Genomic DNA, 23,198 nt, shown 5'->3' with positions numbered 1-23,198 from the left:
AGTTGCCCAGATCGATTTCTAACCAAGCAGGTTGGCTTAATAGTTGATGATTTATAAGTGGACTTGATATCAGTAACATCCAAGAGCCAAAATGTAGTAGTACAAATGAAGTTACGGCCGTTCGTTGTGTCCAATGAAAGAAACAGCACTCAAGCTAGGGTACCTAAGCTAGCTAGAACACCATATTCAAATGAATATGGTGGCCCAGCAATAAATGGAATTAATGCTGCATTAAATCACATCGGGGTGTCGCTCATACTCATTAAAAAGATCGTTCCACAGCAACGCCGAGTAAATTATTTACGATTCATTCAATTTGCCTTTAATTCAATTTAACCTGTTACGCCATGTTTGTCAGTCTACTGAACGCCATGTTTGTCAGTCTACTGAACGCCATGTTTGTCAGTCTACTGAACGCCATGTTTGGCAGTCTACTGATTAATGTGTCAGGATAACCAGTCAATTCAGGTAAATTACTTTACTTCACCGATTAATGTGCCAGGTTAACATGCTACGCCAGGGGTTAATGTTAACTCCAACATTGCGTAACGACGGTAACGCAAGCCAATCGCCAGGACCACGAGAGGAGGTCAGCCGTTCAGGCGTCGTCGTTTTGACAGCTCAGGAGAAAGTGACCGCCTGCAGTTGAGCTCAGTGAACCAAGCACGAATTCTGGGGCTCGTTCATTATGGTGTAAAGATTTTGTGCTCGCTACTTGCATAATTTAATATGAAAAATACGACAAATAAGTCCTAACATTCAGTAAATAAAGTCGTATTCGTAATGACAAACATGACGTTAGCTAATATGAACGTTTAGCTCTGTACACAAAAAAAATCCAGATCAAAGCCAGTATTGGTAATATCAGTGAATTATCATGCCGATAGCCTTTAAAGGCGAGGATACATGGTATCCATGAAACACAAGGCATGCTAGTGCGCCAGGTTCGCAGACATGCAAGAGCTGACGATTGTAGGTCGATCAGGTGAGATCGGCCCTGCAGCGACCCATGACAAAATTATTGTCAGTTTTTAGCTCTATAGTCGGCGAGCTCTAGAGTTAGCGATGATGCTAGGAAGCGGGTCCAAAAAACAGCGAATGAGTAGAGTTTCCCTACTAATTACGCGAGTAATGAGTGTCTCTCATAACAAAAATTGTCGTTCAACTTCGAGGTAAAAAGCTGAGAGTTTTTCCAAGAGTCCCTTCCTACGCGTGAAATACGCGTAATTAAAGTTCTGCACGGTGCACTCACAAGGAAAGACAATATTTGTCCTTATGCCAACGTTGACAACGGTTCTCATAGCGACGCTGAATGTCCTAATAATTCAATAACAGTTCGATGACGGCTTGCTGAATCAAATTCAAGACAATTTCTATAAATATCCCAAAATTTTGAGTTTCACAAGTTGAGTTAACTAGAGCTACCGCGAAAAGACAAAGGGTTGATTAAAAACTACGGAAGATTAATTATACGACTTCTGCATTAGTTCAAAATTGATACCTTCGTTGTAAACTATTCATTAAAAAATCGTCAGAGAACAAAGCGCAAAATGCTTACACTTGAAAGTATAATAATAATTTCGAGATAAGGTTCAAAATCCGTGAATTTCCATGCACTCAAAAGTCCAAAATTCATCTGTCCAAGATATAATATTACTTTGGAATGGAAGCCTTTTAGTTGCGATGGTCAAATCGACCAGGTGCATGCGTTTGCAGTTCGTTGATGCAGCATATGACTTCCCTTCCATATTATTATAGCTGGCTGTTGCACGAACCGGAAACACCGGAACTGCGGAACGCCGGAGCTACGAAATGTTCTACATGACATCGCCGCGCTCCATCAACAATCCGGAACAACAATAAATCGCAACCACAAGAATCGAGCCATGAGTGTAGTCAATGTAGTGCATGCAGAGCGTGCCTATTGAAAGAATTCATGGTTCTTTTATCAGGCTGTTTTTTATAATTTTTGGGCATCAATTCAGAAGAAAATTTGTCCCCGGTAGGAGAAAATAACATGATAATGGAAAAGGAAGTTTTTCAGGCGCCTTGAATTTTTTTAACGGAATCTATTCGTCATTTTCATAAGTCTTCTTTCATCAGACTATTTTAATACCATTGCCTTGAAATTAAACACAGTAAAAGGGTCGCAGTCGCAACTTATATCCAGCTTAAATAGAGCAACATTAAACAGACAGTCAGCCACGATAATTCACGATAACGTAAAGGTCTTCGCCACGACGCAGGTTGAGGACATTCCTAAGTCAATCTTATGGTCGCTGCCGTCCTAATAAAAATGTATGCCTAGTCAAGCATTCAATTCGAGGAGCTCATGGCATGATCTCACAAAAAATATTTTCTCAACATGCAAGAACTAATTCAATGTAATACATTCAGTGAGCAAGTTTTTGGCGTATTTTCTCATTTATGGAAAAAAAGGCGCTATTATGCTCGTCATGTCCGTCTGTCTGTCTGTCCGTCCGTCTGTCCGTGACTTCACGTTTTCGTCGACGAGAAAATGCGCTCTCTGTCACTCACCTCACTGCAGTAAGTACTGAGTTAAATTATTTTACTTTTTGCTTGGTGCGTCATCAGTGATATGAAGACTGCATGTGATCCTTCTAATTAAACAAATAAACATATCAAATTGTTTTAATCAGCAATTGTTCATGACAGGGGTAATTTAATACTACACCACACAGAGAATAGTCAGCCTGGAAGTGCAGCGTGCGAGTTTTCATACTCATTACATTGACGCAGCTCCAGCGTGGGGAAACTTCATTTCGCGAGCTCGACCTTAGCGGAAAGCCTGTCACCCTCCCACCACCCGGCCAGCGTGTGTACGCAGCGCGACCCAGAGCCTTACTTCCTGTCCCGCACTGAGTCGACTTGTCGACCTCGTCGCTCAGACGTTAGCACAACTCACGTTCCCGCTCATCCAGGTGAGTCAGTTAGCAATAACATTAAAAAAGAAACCGCAAGTTCAAGGTAGAATAAGTCAATGGAGCTTGAAGGTGCGAGTACAAGCGTGGATTCCTGCTGAAAATTCTTAGTTAAATCTGTCAATGGAGCATAAATGTACAAGAACTCGTAGTTAACTGACGAAACTACGAGGTTAAATTTGTGAATTGAGCATGAAGCTGCTAAAATATGTGGTATAGTTAGCGTGATAAAAGTCTTCGCATTTTCGTATTTTCGTGATAGAATGTCGCTGGCCACAGCATGTAACGCTGAGAGAAGGTCAGAGGCTTATGGACATAAAGAATCTGTGGCTATACGACTCGTGTAACTTAGAAAAAAAAACGTGTCTCCCAAGAACGTCAAATCTAAGGCAGTTTCCGCAAATGAATGGGATATAAGTAAGAATTCACGGTCGATAACGACCAGATAAGATGCATCCGGTCCAAATACGACGAAGAGCCTCATTGTTCACTATCTGACATTCCCAGAACTCTTCTCAAGTACGCAATTCTTTCGGAGCCGCGGGCATGCAAGCTTCAACAGTACACATAAGTATCCATCATACATATATACGGGCTCTCCGGATCCATTTCGCTTCGGTTCCGCCCGTATATCGGGCACGCCCAACTCGTGCGTCAGACGTAAACCGCGGCAACCACGGACCTAGAGCGGAAACCGTCAGCAGTTCCAGCGAGCTTGTTCATCGAGTTATCGATTACAACCATGCCAGCGTGACGACAATCGTACGAAGCAATGGCGGGGGTTTTAGGAATGGCGTAAGCAGTACTAAACGACTACCGGTACTTGCATTGAAAGGTTTTATCTGGCACTTTCAGTGAATATATATACTGGTTCACGTTTTTAATGGAATGTAAAAAATTATTTGCAAATCTACCTCTCCCTTTGAACACCTAGCTTTGGTAAAATCGAGGATATTGCTCGAATAAGCTATAAATAAAGTTTGATGCATTGTTGTTATAAAAGTTAGTTGCAAAAATTTCGACTCTCACGTTTCAGAAATATCAATCATTAAACGAAAAACAGAGCGTTTCAATTTGAAACAACACTCACGGCTTTACACAACAACGCTCTCTCTCTCGAGCGGAATAAAGGGCTCGTGAAGCTACGAGTACAACAATTGGCTCACCCATAGCTGGTGATTAACTAGATTAACAGCCGTCTGCATCTAGCGATACGAGCAGCGCGCTGGTGAGACTTGCTCAAGTCTTGCAGTAGAACACAGGCTACTTTCACCACCACGTTCGCTTGCAGTGAGGTTCTCATACAGGAAACCGACACGTGAACCACTTCAAACCCATTCATCAAAGGAATAGACAGACGAAATAACTGGATATGAAATTCTTACTAGCGTTATAAGATAATAATTATGTTGAAGGTCTTCTCACGCATAACTTCATTAAATACAGATACTCGAACTTACACTTGGACGTCTCGTGCAAATAATTGGGGTTAATGCCGTAAATGGGGCCTTTGAACTGTACATTGTAAGTGTACAGTACGCAGCGCCCTCGCTGAGACTTGACCACTGTGCATGCAACTGTACAGCGCGTGACATAGTTGTCGCACTGCAACTTTACCCCAGCGTCAACGAGGTATACGCACGCCACGAACGATACGCACGCCACGAACGATACGCACGCCACGAACGATACGCACGCCACGAACGATACGCACGCCACGAAACCCACACGCACTACACGGTACAGACGACACACGCGTCTCACACACGTCACAATTTCAGCGATTCACACACCACACACACCACACACCACACACCTGTTTGCCTTGACTGGCAACCTACGTGTGCAATTAACTTAGGATGTTCTAGCCTCCCCCTCTACCGCTCCCCCTAACTCCTAGACTCCTACATCAGCAGCGGGATCGTCCTATTTGTCCTAATTTACTATTTTGGAAAATCTTACTTCATGAACGTCCTACTTTCGTTTTTGTTTTACTTGTCCTGATCCCACAGCTCCTACATTCCTCCAGTGTTCGTAAAACATTCCTCCACACGCAAACATATGCGTGAATATTTGTCTGAATAGCGATGGAATTTTTACCACTTGTGTGGATTATCTTAACTCAATTGAATCAGGCAAAGGGCATATCAGTACTATTTGCAGAAAGTGAGTCACTATTTGGGCAATATTACTCATTTATTCTCCTAAGTCTACGTTCCTGCGAAGATTTATTCGTCGCTTTTCCAATGCTTCCTTTAATTCAACGTCAAACAAATATATACCTTCAAGCTGATATGGCGTGTCAACCATATAATATCACCACAATAATTAGGGACTAAAGTCACAACGGATAACAAGTTCTGATGCCATTATTCCCTGGCAATTAAGGAAATGTTCAAATGTGCGTTGAATCCGTTGATGCAATCGCACCCCATGCAATTCGCTCCATAAGGTGCTGCAATTTTGTGCACTTTCTTGCGTGATCCTGACCTAATTTGGCCAGGAAAATGTGTTTCAGTGCTACGTGCAGAAAGTGTGTCACTTTTATATTACATATACATATATTTTTTATTTAAGGCAATACATGGAATATTAAAGAGAGGAATCCACCTCAATGTCGGGCCAATTGAATCTAAATCTAAGCCTGAATAATTAAGTATACAAGTTAATTCAGTGCGCATTGCTGGCCACTGGGCATACGTTCATCGTACAGAGGTGCTAAATTTACCCTAATCACCCCGGCGCAGGTAATCAATTAGCCAAATTAATAAGACATTGCACTAAATAACCACCTATACTTCAGTAATGAGTGAGGGCGAGTCATAAATACAATACATTATACCTCACGTCAACGAATTAGTTCGTTCGGGATAATAATTTGCGGAGTAAATGCGATATAAACCTATGTTAGCGATCCTTCATCTAACTCTTGCACACTTTAAATGATTAAATTCGTGTAAATAAATGCGTTCTAGATGTCATGGATTAAAATTTACATTATTATCCATTTATAAGGTTATTAATGAATAGATGTTAATAGTGAATCTATCATTAATGAGAAGTAGAACTGTCGAAAAGTTTGCGAGTGTTTGAATCGAGATACGAGACTGTGGATAAGAGAGGATAAGATGGTATATACTGTAGGCTTGAGAGCGGCGCGTATTGTGAACCGTATATTTATTTCTAGTTAAGGGAAGATTGATCGTTGCTTGTTACAAAATTCTACCCAAAGTAAGCCTTTTTTGCGTTCCTTAAGTATGTGAAACTCAAAGTAACTCTCGGGAAATAAAGTCTTTTAATGTTACCTTTGTTATGGCTGATCACGGAACCTGTGTGATGCCGTTATAGCCACCACAACGTTAGGATGAAAGCAATATAATGCTATTCGCAACTTTTTGTGCGTTTTTCGAAGGTTTCGTTAACACGGAAGTATGAGAAGAGGAGTATTTACTTTCAAATTTATGTATTGGTCAAACTGCACATGTAAAAGGAAGATCGCAAGTCAATGCAACATGAGTTATTTATCTCCGTTTAGGTCAGCCAAGAAAATTGATTATCTTTCTTGATCTTTATATCTCTTTCAACATTAAAACAAATTTAATTTAAATTTAAATTAAATATTTATCGTATCTTCATTCTCTTGAAACGTTAAATCAGAGTGAATAAATTATCTGTTTCAATCATTATCTTCCTTGAAAATCGATGCACAAAAAATATTCATTAATTGTGCCAGTCAGTGTGACATGCCTTACTATAAGAACGTTACTACTTTTGTAGAACATTGTTACACGTTGAATGTTTCTGCTATCTTTTCATTACCCCATAAAAATTATCAATTCGCTTATCGCACTATTACTTACTAAGAATGTTACTACTCATGTATACAATTGTTACACGTTTAATGTTTCTGCTATCTTATCATTACCCCATAAAATTATCAATTTGCTTATCGCACTATTACTTACTAAGAATGTTACTACTTTTGTAGAACATTGTTACACGTTGAATGTTTCTGCTTTATTTTTATTACCCCATAAAAAATTATCAGTTCGCTTATCGCACTATTACATGCATTATTACATTCATCTCGTTCGCTTCAAAGGTACAGTGAAGCAAGACAGCAGGCGCTCTGGGCACACAGAGCAAAGCAACACACATGGATGCAGACATGGGCGGAGCCCGCAATACGAGCGGCTATACAAGGCTATACATTGTGTACTAGGGCGCTCATACCTAACAGCTACTAGCATCAATTCAATCATTCCTAGGCGAAGTACATACATGATAACTTGCTGAAGATAACTCCTCAACTTAACCTCATGAAATTGAGGTCTTAATTTAATTATATTCTTAATAAGGTAAACGTACCGCACAGAAAATTTTGTGCGCCTCAGGACAAGGGCGGTGTTCATCTCGTGACTTGGCCTTCGCTTACGAACTTTATTATTGAATTTTTGCGCATAAAAGGTGCCATGTAAAACATTTACTGTGTGTAGCAGAGGTTCCATTTTCGTGTTAATTGCAGCGGTGAAAAGAATTTCCTGTTAATTGCAGCGGTGCAAAAATTTCTTGCTCTATGTAACATTGCCTGAAATTCGACATGAATCCAAAGGATGTGCATGTAATGCAACATAAATGGAATCAATATTATTTAACTCCATTTATACTGATAATGTATTCTCATGTGTTTCAGTTTCAATATATTTCATTGACCACGTATTCCTGTGAGTTGTATCAGTTTCACAAACTTTTACAGGTAACGCATTTCAATGCATATTAGTTTCACAAAATGAACGTATCTTATCCATCGCATAAACGCGACGCAAGTTGATAATGTTTCACGTATACGGTCTGCGCAGCTAACGCACTGCCGAGTCAAAGAAGCGGTGACCTCTGACCTCATGGCATTTGTGTGAGGGTAACAATGGGTGACAAACGAGCGGCGTGGGTGCAAGTAAAGTTCAACAGCTTGTCTCGTGTTGGAACTCGATCACCAGTTGCAGGTTGGACACGTTATAGTTCCTGAACGACGAATGCATTCAGACAATCAAAGCAAACGACACATTTCGCAGAGCAAATATTTTGAGCCGAAATGGACTTTGAAATTGCAATTCAATTCATTCCATGTGTATATTTAATTGGTCAAGAGTTAAAAACGTATAATACATAAACTATGTCTGCAAATGAAAATCTTTTAAATTAAATGGTGAGATTGAGTTCATAACACTGAGTGATTCAAAAGCTTGTTAACTGCTAATCCTATTAAAATTAGGAGATGACAGGATTTCGAGGGTCCAGCTCAAGTCAAGTACTGGCCATTGAACTCACAAAAAAATTATTTCCCTGAGTCCATATTATATCAATGCAAATTAAATAAACCTTGAAAGGCAACGAAGGCCTTGCAGGTTGGACACGTTATAGTTCCTGAACGACGAACTACTACCTTTGCTTTGATTGTCTGAATGCATTCAGACAATCAAAGCAAACGACCTATTTCGCAGAGCAAATATTTTGAGCCGAAATGGACTTTGAAATTGCGATTCAATTCATTCTATGTGTATATTTAATTGGTCAAGAGTTAAATCTTATAATACAGAAAATATGCCTGCAAATAAAAATCTTTTAAATTAAATGGTAAGATTGAGTTCATAACACGGAGTGATTCAGAAGCTAGTTAGTGTATGTATCTCTTCGTCTAATCGGCTGATGGTAATCCTATTAAAATTAATTAACTGCCAATCCTATTAAAATTAGGACCAGACAGGGTTTCGAGGGGCTAGCTACACTCAAGTACTGGCCATTGAACTCACAAAAAAATTATTTCCCTGAGTCCACATCATATCAATGCAAATTAAATAAACCTTGAAAGGCAACGAAGGCCATATGGTAACTGATGAAAAACACACGGTACGTATACTCTCGAAAAGATATGGCAACTCACAAGACTGTTTACACCAAGAAGATGTAGCCGATGACCAATAGTTTATGCTGCAAATTGAAGTTATTCAACTTTTAACTCCGACCGACCTACTTAACAAATGATGCCCTGAAGGCGACATAATGAATTCAAAATGTTTCATATTAATTTAATTATTAATCAATACTTTATCCACAAATTTAGAGGCACACTCACCATTTCCCATGAGGAAGATGAAGCCAGTGATCATGAGTACAGGGTGCAGGTTGAATTGTTTAGCGACATCCTCGTTCCATGCGAATCCGTCCCTGAAGAGGTACACCCACACCAGCGACAGGATCAGCACGCCGAAGAGCAACACCTCCGTCAGGAACACCAGCAGGTAGAACAGACACGACCAGCCTCGTGTCATGGAGCCCTCGCTACTGTACACGTGATGACTGCGACTGCCCGAGGGGAGACGAATAAATTTATTTATAAAAGAATTTGAAGTTTACTTTTTATAAAAGCAGCCAGAATTTGGTTCATTTATGAATTCTGCTCGAATTTATTGTATTCATAAAATTTATTTCCGTAGAATATATCTTTTTTCAGCCTTGCAACCATATATTGTATTAATAATACAAGCACCTAGAAGTTGCGGCTCGTGATTATGTCCTGAGCAGACTACACACTAATCTATCTACGCATAGAAGTTATTTTGAATTAATCTATTTGTGTTATTGTCTATGCGAGCATTAACACACACAAAGAATAACAAATAAAAAATTTTGCATGATAAGAGGCATATATGGAAAGCACGGTGTATATATTTGTACTTATAGTCATGTATTAGCACATAAATTTGGGTCTCGCATAAATATTATGAATGAGGTGAATTATCAGTAACATACTGGCTACTGCAAACTAAGTATATCAAGTTCCGATACGTGCAGGCGCAATTATGTTTTTATACTAGAACGCCACCGACACATATAATTGCACCCATATTTATTCCACGATCGTTGCTCTCTAATATGTAACACCAGTGAAGTTTTCAATGCCTTATAGACAGAACACTTGCAGAAGAACTCACTCTAATCAATAAAACAAGACAGGAACTAAAATCAAATACCGCAAACCCAAGACAATTTGTGCAGAATCTTTTTAAAGTCAGTTCATTTACTTTAACTAGCGCCCCTCTGCAAGTGTCATGCACTAGCATGACGGAACCTGGGTTCGATTTCAGCAATCAACTACGACAATCGGAATTCCAGCCACAGAAATGCATTCTCTAAAGCAAGTATTGAGACCGTCAGCACCCAGGCATCAAGAGCGACAGGCCAACTCGGTCTATTCTTCGACTCCGATATTATTATGCTAGGTTATGTTATGTTCTGTTATGTTATGTTATGTTATGTTATGTTATGTTATGTTATGTCATGTTATGCTATATTACGTTGTTATGTTATGTCACGTTATCTTATATGTAAACAGAATAGAGAAGAACTCATAGCGGCGCATATGGCTGCGATCTCAGCGCCCTGCATATCGCTCTTACTGTATCCGGTCTTGATGGCGCACGCGACCCCAGCCTGCCGCCGTATATCCCGTGGCAAGGCAGGGTAGAAATGCAAGCGCGTGATGCAACTTCCTTCGTTGGGAGACGGTGTGGTCCAGTGGGCATCCCACGGCGAGGGATGAAGGCGAAACGTTTCCCCATCAATGGATCAACAAAACGGACAGTTGTGTAACTTCATGGAAATGTAGGGTTGGGATATACTACGTTGTGTGGCAATCAATTTATTATTTCTTTTATCGGGGTATGTTGGAGGAAGGTACTCAACGGCTTCAAGTCGGAAACGCTTTCCAATTTGCTTTGCTATTTTTGTAATAAATACATTCTTCATTACCAAAATTGTAGCAATTTTAAATAGAATATCGGTTTAAACTTAACTACCTAGCAAATCCTGCCCTATATTAGCTATGAGAAAATAGAACAATTCTCTTCGAAAGCAGGAAACTTGATTGAAGTCATAAGCTTAGAAAGCGACGTAGCAGCTTCCAAGCTCTCTCGTCCAATATCTGGTAGGTGTAAAATAAACGTAACTATATAAGGTACGCACGTGAGGCGTCGCAAACCGGTTGCCCAGTTGCCCAGATCGATTTCTAACCAAGCAGGTTGGCTTAATAGTTGATGATTTATAAGTGGACTTGATATCAGTAACATCCAAGAGCCAAAATGTAGTAGTACAAATGAAGTTACGGCCGTTCGTTGTGTCCAATGAAAGAAACAGCACTCAAGCTAGGGTACCTAAGCTAGCTAGAACACCATATTCAAATGAATATGGTGGCCCAGCAATAAATGGAATTAATGCTGCATTAAATCACATCGGGGTGTCGCTCATACTCATTAAAAAGATCGTTCCACAGCAACGCCGAGTAAATTATTTACGATTCATTCAATTTGCCTTTAATTCAATTTAACCTGTTACGCCATGTTTGTCAGTCTACTGAACGCCATGTTTGTCAGTCTACTGAACGCCATGTTTGTCAGTCTACTGAACGCCATGTTTGGCAGTCTACTGATTAATGTGTCAGGATAACCAGTCAATTCAGGTAAATTACTTTACTTCACCGATTAATGTGCCAGGTTAACATGCTACGCCAGGGGTTAATGTTAACTCCAACATTGCGTAACGACGGTAACGCAAGCCAATCGCCAGGACCACGAGAGGAGGTCAGCCGTTCAGGCGTCGTCGTTTTGACAGCTCAGGAGAAAGTGACCGCCTGCAGTTGAGCTCAGTGAACCAAGCACGAATTCTGGGGCTCGTTCATTATGGTGTAAAGATTTTGTGCTCGCTACTTGCATAATTTAATATGAAAAATACGACAAATAAGTCCTAACATTCAGTAAATAAAGTCGTATTCGTAATGACAAACATGACGTTAGCTAATATGAACGTTTAGCTCTGTACACAAAAAAAATCCAGATCAAAGCCAGTATTGGTAATATCAGTGAATTATCATGCCGATAGCCTTTAAAGGCGAGGATACATGGTATCCATGAAACACAAGGCATGCTAGTGCGCCAGGTTCGCAGACATGCAAGAGCTGACGATTGTAGGTCGATCAGGTGAGATCGGCCCTGCAGCGACCCATGACAAAATTATTGTCAGTTTTTAGCTCTATAGTCGGCGAGCTCTAGAGTTAGCGATGATGCTAGGAAGCGGGTCCAAAAAACAGCGAATGAGTAGAGTTTCCCTACTAATTACGCGAGTAATGAGTGTCTCTCATAACAAAAATTGTCGTTCAACTTCGAGGTAAAAAGCTGAGAGTTTTTCCAAGAGTCCCTTCCTACGCGTGAAATACGCGTAATTAAAGTTCTGCACGGTGCACTCACAAGGAAAGACAATATTTTCTTAGAATTCTGTTTTACATATGTGTACCAAATTTCAGATTGATCCCTCTGTAAATTACTGAGATAAATTTTTAGGGAGACGCTCCCCTTAAAACACGTATGCTGCCTAACTTGCTCAGTTTCTATAAAGTACCTAATCACTTGTAAGTTGTAAGTTGTAAACCTGCACCTTTCACTCAACAATTAAAATTAGACTTATAAAAAAGTATTAGTTAGTTGAAAATTTGTCTCTTAAGTTGACTGCATTGAACTAAACGTCATTAAGTAATTAGAACTATGCTGCAAAGCATAGTTTTCCATCAAACACACTAAACACGCAATTCAGAGTTCAGACAAACAGAACTACTGTCAATGCCATATAAGTCGCCACTTTCGGAAAACGCAATAGAATATATTGGATTTTGAAACACCGATCAGCTAAAAATTAAATGTAACACTTGTACAGGGTTGACTTAGAATAAGTCAATGGAGCTTGAAGGTGCGAGTACACGAGTAGAATCCCGCTGAAAATTCTTAGCAAAATCAGTCAATGGAGCATCAATGTACAAGAATTCGTAGCGCTCTGACGAAACTGCGAGGTAGAATCAGTGAATTGAGCATGAAGCTGCTGGAATAAGTGGTATACCCAGCGTAGTAAAAGTCAAAAAGAGAGAATGTCAAAGGCTTATGGGCATGAAGAATTGTGGCTGTATAGAATAGAATAGAAGTGTCCGTACTGAAGAAATAGGCCCATGGCCGGTTGTCGATTCATGTACTTTTCGTGACTTGATTCACAAGGGATCCAGTCTTTGGAACCCGATCTTTCCATAACTGACGATTGATTGAGATAGCTGCTGGACTTATTGCCTGGTCCGTTCGTGTAACTTAGAAAAAAAAACGTGTCTCCCAAGAACGTCAAATCTAAGGCAGTTTCCGCAAATGAATGGGATATAAGTAAGAATTCACGGTCGATAACGACCAGATAAGATGCATCCGGTCCAAATACGACGAAGAGCCTCATTGTTCACTATCTGACATTCCCAGAACTCTTCTCAAGTACGCAATTCTTTCGGAGCCGCGGGCATGCAAGCTTCAACAGTACACATAAGTATCCATCATACATATATACGGGCTCTCCGGATCCATTTCGCTTCGGTTCCGCCCGTATATCGGGCACGCCCAATTCGTGCGTCAGACGTAAACCGCGGCAACCACGGACCTAGAGCGGAAACCGTCAGCAGTTCCAGCGAGCTTGTTCATCGAGTTATCGATTACAACCATGCCAGCGTGACGACAATCGTACGAAGCAATGGCGGGGGTTTTAGGAATGGCGTAAGCAGTACTAAACGACTACCGGTACTTGCATTGAAAGGTTTTATCTGGCACTTTCAGTGAATATATATACTGGTTCACGTTTTTAATGGAATGTAAAAAATTATTTGCAAATCTACCTCTCCCTTTGAACACCTAGCTTTGGTAAAATCGAGGATATTGCTCGAATAAGCTATAAATAAAGTTTGATGCATTGTTGTTATAAAAGTTAGTTGCAAAAATTTCGACTCTCACGTTTCAGAAATATCAATCATTAAACGAAAAACAGAGCGTTTCAATTTGAAACAACACTCACGGCTTTACACAACAACGCTCTCTCTCTCGAGCGGAATAAAGGGCTCGTGAAGCTACGAGTACAACAATTGGCTCACCCATAGCTGGTGATTAACTAGATTAACAGCCGTCTGCATCTAGCGATACGAGCAGCGCGCTGGTGAGACTTGCTCAAGTCTTGCAGTAGAACACAGGCTACTTTCACCATCACGTTCGCTTGCAATGAAGTTCTCATACAGGAAACCGACACGTGAACCACTTCAAACCCATTCATCAAAGGAATAGACAGACGAAATAACTGGATATGAAATTCTTACTAGCGTTATAAGATAATAATTATGTTGAAGGTCTTCTCACGCATAACTTCATTAAATACAGATACTTGAACTTACACTTGGACGTCTCGTGCAAATAATTGGGGTTAATGCCGTAAATGGGGCCTTTGAACTGTACATTGTAAGTGTACAGTACGCAGCGCCCTCGCTGAGACTTGACCACTGTGCATGCAACTGTACAGCGCGTGACATAGTTGTCGCACTGCAACTTTACCCCAGCGTCAACGAGGCTAAAGTCGTTATTTTTCGTCTATTATTAAAAAAATATAACTCAGTACTCTCTGCAGTGAGTGACAGCTAGAGAGCGCATTTTCTCGTCGACGAAAACATGAAGTCACGGACGGACAGACAGACGGACGGACATGACGAGCACAATAGCGCCTTTTTTCCATAAAGGAGAAAATGCGCCAAAAAGAAGATAAGTTGTACTGCAACGTCTTGCTTCCTTTAATCACCCGAGCAGCGATGTGCACGATACGATTTACAGTATCGCGGCTAGAAAAAAAATTATGTTCCACTAAGTCATTATATACTTTTAATTTTCAAAACTTGAGTCCCGCCTTGCTGAAAAATAGCTCATAATAAGTTATGCATATATTTTATTGAAGCAAGCAACGCAAACTTCATTTCTCGTTAGCATTCGTTCACAGTTCCACGGGACTTAAATTTTGACTTATTTATACAAGCCTATAATAACTATGACGACCATTAACAATGAATACAAAAATACTTACGAAGAATATGAACGAAGCCTACGATTAAATGTGAAGAAGTTGATACCTCACAAGTAAACACAGTTTTATACAACAATAAATGCAATAAAATTATTTTATACAATAATAAATATTGTTTTATACAACAATAAAATAACAGTAACGGTAGACCTTGGATAGGATCATGTACTGCAGGTGTTGCTTTATAACGGACGCCGCAGGGGCATTAACGGATGACGTCAAAGCTCAAAAGCTGGTAACTCTGCGTCATTTGTTAACTACTTCATTCAGACCAGGTTGCATGCAGAATTAGCTTAATGAATGCTGGCAGGTTTTGAATGATGAACTTGCAAATTGAGCTGTGTGGTATCAGCTCGGTTTCCACCTAATTCCGGTTGGAATATAATTACGAACAGTTGATCACGTTGCGTAGCGGGCATTGAAACGTATTTATTTTCCGGGTAACACAGAAAATACTCTGTGTTACACATTTTGTGTTACACATTTTGTGTTATACATTTTGTGTTTCACATTTTGTGTTACACATTTCGCGTTATTGAGTAAAAATTCAGTATAAATCATAGAAATGAGAACCTCGTCAATAAACAACGTATTGAAGCAATCCAGCACCGACTAAAAAATTTTATTCATTGACTCAAAGGGTTGTTGGGTGTACGGGACGGGCAGATAACATTAACAAAGTTTTGACCCGCAAAATTAATTACCTTCAACAGCTAATAATAATTATACAAATCTGACTACAGAATTATAATCTCAAGTAATTGGTGTGAAATTTCCATCGGTTTCCGCCGCACGACTTCTTCACAAATTCCCAAAATTAATATTTTCATTAGATAAATTAATTCACTAATTCAACGAGTCAAAAATGTTCATTCGTCGCTGACATATGATTAATCCAGTTATTGGAGATAATAATATCAGATTAAGATACATAATAATTATTGTAGAAAAATATTTACTGTAGAAGTTCTTTGTTATATAACCGGGATGGGAAGCTGCTGCCGCACATCGGCCTTGGATTCATATGAAACGCTACGCCAAATTCTTTGGACACTTGGAACTCCCTCTCGCTGCAGAGCTCAATGCAAGCCCTAATGCTTGAAAATAAGAATATGAAAATTCCCGATCTGCCGCATCGGTCAGAATTGTCCCGCATTACTTAATAAATTCATTCAGCCAATACAGCAAAATGCCATTTAGCATCACCGCGCAGTGTCAGCGGAATTATGGATCCAACAGTAACGGGAAATATTTCTCATGGATATAATGACATATTCTTCATTTTTTATTGTTTACATTTGTGATGCACAGTTCCGGTTGAAATAAGTAGTTAAGAATTGCATGATCTACAGCGCAATTTAAATTCACTGATGCTTGACTTGAAATTATCATTCGAAGCCTAGTGAACGGTAGAACTGAAATAAATCAGTACAGGAACTGAAGTAATTTCCTTTTACAACTGCATTGAAAATTACAGCTTAATTCGATAGTACATGAATGACCTTCACATTGAGAGAGGACAATGATGTGAGCTCGTAAGCGGGGCCCATACTTTAAAAAAAATTAAGAGATCGTAAGTTCATCAGACAATCATTGACGGCCTTTCAAGCAAAATCCACCAATCATAGACAAGAAAATAGAGTGTAAGTACTTACGTTCACTTAGCGAGTTTTGAAAGTATGGCCCCGGAACTTAACCTGGGAGCCTGACTACAACCGCCTGACCTCATCCGAGTTCCGGCGTGACCTCATCCGGGGCCTGCATTACTTTAAGTCTTGCTACATTAGTGTATGCAATCCTGAGTACCTGAAGCATCGCGACGATCAAAATGATGTTTCTATTTTACAGGTCCAATGAGTATTCAAAACTTTCTTCATTTTCAAATCAGGAAAGTAAGCAAAATTTTGACTATAGGGCCGCTTAGCCCTTATATAGTCCCTTAGCCCTGTGTATAGTGCGGTCGAACCTACATAAACTTTGTTCATTTCCGAATCATTTAAGTAAGCAAAATTTTGACTAGGGCCGCTTGTGTAGTGCAGATGTGTAGTGCGGTCGAACCTATATAGAAGACGGCGATCAAACGCTCTCGCTGCAGGCCCTCACATTTAGAGCACGATGGCTACTGAGAATCGTTGGTGAATCGTAAGAGGAATTTGTATTACGGTATTCATTATAATAACATTAATAACCACCTCCCAGAGGCTAAGAAACTTTTGATTGTACAATAACCTAGTAAATTAAAAAATAAATTCAAGATTTATTGATGACCAGGTCCTCATCAATAACACTGGAATTTATTATATTCAATTACTAATTGAGAAGCATGCATGCTCAAGACAATGAAGACGTGCAATATCAGCCCTATAAATTATTCTGAAGAAGGCAAAAGAAAACTAGACATAGTTTCATGTTAGTGATGGTGTACAAACTAAAAATGTGCGAAACGCGGCTATGCCGCCTAAACCAATAGATACTCTAAAAATAAAATCTCAACGATGAGATCACCCTAGTAAAGTTGTAATTTTTAAATCTAGGATGATATGTTACAAGAAATTTCATTACAAAAAATCTTATATTCCTTTACATGCTCTGCGAGCCTCCCGATTTCATGTTCCAGTATCTATTTCAAACTTGTCCCAACAATATGAAATTTACTCGCCGCAGCCATGCAAATTTCTTTAGTACAAATAATTAACATTGTGCAGGAAGTATAGCGGCGACTGCAGCTCAGAAGTAGGCTTCAGTCCGAGCTAAGTGAGCTGAGCAATGCGATCACCGTGCCAAGAGAGCCGAGTTCTAAGAGTGCGCGACTCTTTAGACCGCAACTACAACAACGTTTAGTGGGTGAAAGAAATACTCAAGAAGAAAATGCCTCGTCCATTCAGAGATTGTTGACCCAGATTAAATGCTGGCGGTTTTCAAAGTTGATTATAAGTCCGCATTGGGATGTTTTAAATTTATATAATGTTTCGGGTATCTACAACGTTTTATAATGGTTTCACAGCACCAATCATGTGTGACTTGGTTGTGTCAAAACATTCCACTCATAAAAAATCTAAATGTAAGCGAGTTTCTTCTTCAGCTTGGTAATCACAATTTATATATATCTGACCACCATAACGGCCTTATGACGATGCCAACTCAAACAAAATGATATTATTATTATTATGACGATGCCAACTCAAACAAAATGATATTATTATTATTATGACGATGCCAACTCAAACAAAATGATATTATTATTATGACGATGCCAACTCAAACAAAATGATATTATTATTATTATGACGATGCCAACTCAAACAAAATGATATTATTATTATTGTGACGATGTCAACTCAAACAAAATGATATTATTATCCCCTTTTAAACCGAATCTACCAAGACGACGGTAGTGTCGCAGCTATAGCCTTCATTGGAGACAATTGGCTTCACAACAAGCAACTTCCTCTTGCACGCAACACCACGCAGTTCGTGCTTGCATCGCCCTTGAAGACGTCACTTATCACGACACAGAAATCATAGCCACACAAACAATTCTCATTTTAGGCCGTAATAATTTCATAGGAACTCATTCTAGGTGTCACTCCGAGTGAACAGATGACGTAGAAAATATCGAGTGAATCGAGCTAGATTTTGCCGAGTGAATCGAGCTAGATTTTGGGCGCAAATTTTCTTGGATAACAAAATAATTACACTAAACAGCATCCTGAATTTACGCTACTCGGGTTAGGACTAATTATCAAGTCCATCATTGATAACACTGATTGACGTTTCGATGTTTCCTTACAATTAATCAAGGGAATATAATGAGAGAAACCATTTTTCGAGGTGAACAATCTCATTCTGAGAAGCGATTCATTTCTAGCTATCAGAATTATTTCGGCATTATTGACATACAAACAAAACACTATAATAATAACACGTATTAGCCCTAAACGTGATGCTGTGACTCATGTGGGCCACGTACGTGCTCGGTTCAAATACAGGCCTATGATCCCGGGTACATACTCAAATGTACATAGCAGAGTGTCTGCCCGAGGAACCGTTGCTTTGATGTTCACGTTCATAATCGACTCCAATACCTACTGGCTTTCCATTTTTAATTTTCTTAAACGATGATTTTTTCATCAATAAATTACATTTACTATCACAATTTTGTCTCTGATAAAAATAGCAAGTCCCGTTGTTAAAAAAAGTATGCTTCAGTTCGAACCCAAAAGATTGAACTTACAAGCAATATGACTGTGTTAGCGATTCAACATCCTGTTCCGTGTCATAGAAGGATAGCAAGACATTTTTCTCATGACCGGGAATTGTCAGGAGGCTGCCTGGGGCTGTACCTGGGCATGCACTCTCAGGTTTGGAATGTTAAATACCAGACCAACACTGTCCGAACTCGTAGGGAATGTCTTGAGCAATCCATCGGCTAGATGCTCTCGAACCGGGACACTCAATAACAATTGTATGACGAACTCAAATTTCTCTGCACAATTCAGGCATCTGAGTCTAGTTTTGTCTCAGATGTCTGAATTGTGTATCATCATAAGATGATACACAGTGTACTGAATGAAATGGACATCTAGACAGGAGGATATTTCAGAATAATTGAAATATCACAAATTCACTCAGTCATACACGACGAAGACTAGGTAATCCTCTCACTTGCTAGAGCGCAGAGTTGCAGCGTAGAAGGTATAATGTTCTAAAGATGACAATTGGTGATAGTACAATATTGCATTAATATGATGGCAATTGTTAAGAGATCTGTTGCAGCTTGATGACATCGGAAAAAGGTACCTATCTCTTGGTCTACTTACCGGATTCCACACCGGGCAAGATAAAAATGACGTAACCTGGAAAAACGTATACCTACTTTCCACCGAAATCAGTATATATTTTTAGTTTATCTACAAAATAATCTCATTATGTAGCACGATTTACTTCTACGATTTATAATTAATAAAAAATTTTATGCAAGACGAGATATATTGAGTATAGTAGGTAAGCGCAGTAATTCTAAAGTTCTAATTTGCCCATCAATCTATCGATCAATCAATTGATCAAAACACGATATAATTTCAAATCCTTATAGCTCTCACACCCTTTACATATACTTTAGATTAATATATTATGGTGTCTACAAATTCCACTGAATGTGTTGGAAAAAATAGAACTTGAACCGTCGTTTCTTTTCCAGTTCGTCTTCCATGTTCTCACACAATCACTGCCGATACAAAAACATCTGCAACTTTTTACAGTAAAAATAACAATGCTAGCCTATCAGGAAAAATGTAATGTATTGTGTGCATGATGGAAGTATAGGTGAGGTATATGCATTATTATAATGCATACCACGTATTCATGTTTTGTGTGAGCCCTGTGAGCATAGTGGCAAAGCAGAGAGTTTTTTAGACTCTTCCTCAAGTTCATTTTTGAGTCCTATAAGCATAGTGGCAAAGCAGAGAGTTTTTTAGACTCTCGCTCAAGTTCATTTTTGAGTCCTATAAGTAGACCAGTAAAGTATCATGGATACCAGCATTATCATACTTAAGAAATTGGTTTAAATCTTGAGTAAATGAGGAAATTAAAAATGAACTGATTCTAAAAAAGCTCTGGTTTGCCACTATGCCTGTGAGGGCAAGAGTGCTGGGTGTGAATGGATGGATATAGCCTACATTGTTTATGTATAGTTGTATACTGAGTACTGACATAATAATAATACCAGTGAAATGAGAGGAGGGAGAAAAAATGCTTTATGTGAGAAGGAAACTGGTGCACTTGATACTGGAATGTGTTGTGTTTGTGTAGAGAGAGAATGACATTCTATGATGGTTTTATGAATGAGGGAGGTGAGATTTATAGAGTGTGGTATGAGGGCAAAAGTGAGTCTGTGAGTGCATTGCAATTATTATGGGCTTGTCTAATGGAGCAACTGTGGCTGTGATCATGTGATGGACAGTGATGGCAAGTGTCTACCTACCTTGTTTGATTGCTTATAATATTCTATCTGTATTTTCATCAGATGTATGTTGATGTTTTATAACTGGATACATGGATTATGATGGATACCATCTAGTTCTAGAATATTATGGATTTTTTTTTATATGACCAGGAAGATGTGAAATTTTAGTTACGGTTCCTGTATAAATAAATGCAGGTCATGTCTATGACCATCCTAAAGGTCTGAACTGTTTCATCCAACTCCTAATTTGTATTCAATACTGTCCTAAATTTGACTCTTTTGAGAATAGAAACCATAGAATACTATCAAGACAGAACTGTGATTTGCAGTGTTTGATTACAGTACACCACAATAACGTAAAGCTGTTCAATTTTGTTAAAAGTTGTCATTTACGTACTTAAGTTAATAAAATAGATAATTTTTTATTTTTTTTTTATTATCTGGCCAGCAACTGCAACATAAGTGTCAACATAAGGGCACTGATGAGTGATGACTGATGTTGATCATATAGGTACATGTGTGAATTGATCTAAAATGAGAAAGGTTTGAAGTAACTACTCATTAGAAAAAAGGGATAGTTTTCTAATCTTGGTGGCTAATTTATAGTGGAAAATGAGTGAATTTATGTGCTCAGCCTAGTCTGGAAAAGTCCTATTTTTGTCTGAAATATCGCGGCTCTAATATCATATAATTTCAGTAGGTATGAAATCTCGCGGCTTGAATGTCATAAATTTTTGTTTGATTAAAAAATCGCGGTTTGCACTTCGCAAACATGTCATTTCATAAAATTTTCAACTTCNCGCCCCGGGCTCGGTGGTGTCGCCCCGGGCTCGGTGGTGTCGCCCCGGACTCGGTGGTGTCGCCCTGGACTCGGTGGTGTCGCCCTGGGCTCGGTGGTGTCGCCCCGGACTCGGTGGTGTCGCCCCGGACTCGGTGGTGTCGCCCCGGACTCGGTGGTGTCGCCCCGGGCTCGGTGGTGTCGTCCTGAACTCGCTAGTATCGTTCAGACTCTATTTCATCTCTTATATTACTTTATTCCGGTTTCACAAAGGCCTGACTTTAGGTTTACTGCATTATGTAACTTTAGTGCGTAATCAAGATCTATTTCCCTAAAGAGCTTGACCATTAAGCGCGCGATCCTCGCATAATAAGTGTGAACATTCCCCTAAGAATGTCTGCCACCACTATACGAGATCTCCTACAGCCGTGTCCGGGTACTGTGGCGAGTATCGAGGTGACGTGTGTGGGCGGGAGCTGCGTTCGCTCGTGTGGTTCAACGCTACGGAGGGACCGACTCCTCGCCACCTCTGGGCGGACATGATTGCCAACTTTAAGGAGCCTTGCAAGTCTGCCGCCAAGGTAAGCTCGGGGATTCTTACATGCGTTTTGGCAGAAATTTTCCCTCTTGGAGTATTTTCTTCCGGTAATTTCTTAAGCTCTTGATTGACTCGGATGCATATCATATGATTTATGAATGGAGTCAGTGATCATATCATATGATTTATGAATGGAGACAGTAAATTCCTACGCATGGAGTCAGTGAAACCGAACAACTGTCAAAAAACGTCATCGAACTTAGGAAAAAGTCAAAAACATCTTCCCAAATTATATCTCCTCTTGTGATATTGCTCTTCAAATTCGCCTCGAGTAAATTTATACAAGGACTGCAGTCGGTAGCAACAGTGACACATGTCTTCAAAATATCCATTAGATTAAATGCACTGAAAAAAATCAGTTGTCAGAAGCTCGACTTTGAACGTCTGTGACAGCAGGCCCGAAAACGGAAGCTGCCTCAGTTTTGATTTTGGAAACCACCTCTCTCGAAATGACATTTTTAGGCAATCCTAGCATAAATTTCAAAGATAACCAAAGAACTTATATATTTTATACACCAGTCGGGTTTTGAAATTTTTCGATCAGAAAAGATCAGTGTTTTGAGATTTCATTCAAATATGGCGCAGGTCAGGCTTCATTGTATCTCCCGATTCAGCCTGGCATTAAAATTGTTCCCGCGAATGTGTGTGTCTATAGGTACACGTAATAATTATATTTTCTGTACAAAGAATTAGTATAATTGCGTTACAATATCATTCATATATAAAGGTTATAATTAATTAATATAATTACTTATAACCTTCAGGTGAGTCCGGAAATCTCTTGTGAATGTGTGAAAATATTATCTAGCTTCTCATTTTTTCTGTTCCCGCTTGTAAGCGATTAACTTCTCAAGTGTACAGGCATCTCGCGCTCAAGTTTGTTCTACTTACTTATAATTATCATCTTCCAAGTTGAAGTCTTCGTAATAAATACATGTGTCTGGC

At 39.4% G+C, this 23,198-nt stretch overlaps 1 protein-coding gene across 4 annotated transcripts in view; it reads right to left on the bottom strand.

The window, feature by feature from the left end:
- LOC108682074 (plasma membrane ascorbate-dependent reductase CYBRD1) overlaps nt 1-9,326 on the bottom strand; it is a 31,518-nt gene extending 22,192 nt beyond the window's left edge. For all 4 annotated transcript variants that reach the window (XM_018171183.2, XM_018171185.2, XM_018171186.2 and 1 more), the window contains exon 1: nt 9,076-9,326. In XM_018171183.2, the coding sequence (XP_018026672.1) occupies nt 9,076-9,271 (196 nt within the window). In that variant the 5' untranslated portion in view covers nt 9,272-9,326. The remainder of the gene's footprint in view (nt 1-9,075) is intronic.
- Between the last annotated feature and the right edge of the window lie 13,872 nt (nt 9,327-23,198).

This window comes from Hyalella azteca, unplaced genomic scaffold, assembly GCF_000764305.2.
Source record: "Hyalella azteca isolate HAZT.00-mixed unplaced genomic scaffold, Hazt_2.0.2 contig4579, whole genome shotgun sequence".
Taxonomy (NCBI): domain Eukaryota; kingdom Metazoa; phylum Arthropoda; class Malacostraca; order Amphipoda; family Hyalellidae; genus Hyalella; species Hyalella azteca.
The sequence above is the reverse complement of the archived record's forward strand: the minus strand, read 5'-3'. Positions and strand labels throughout refer to the sequence as shown.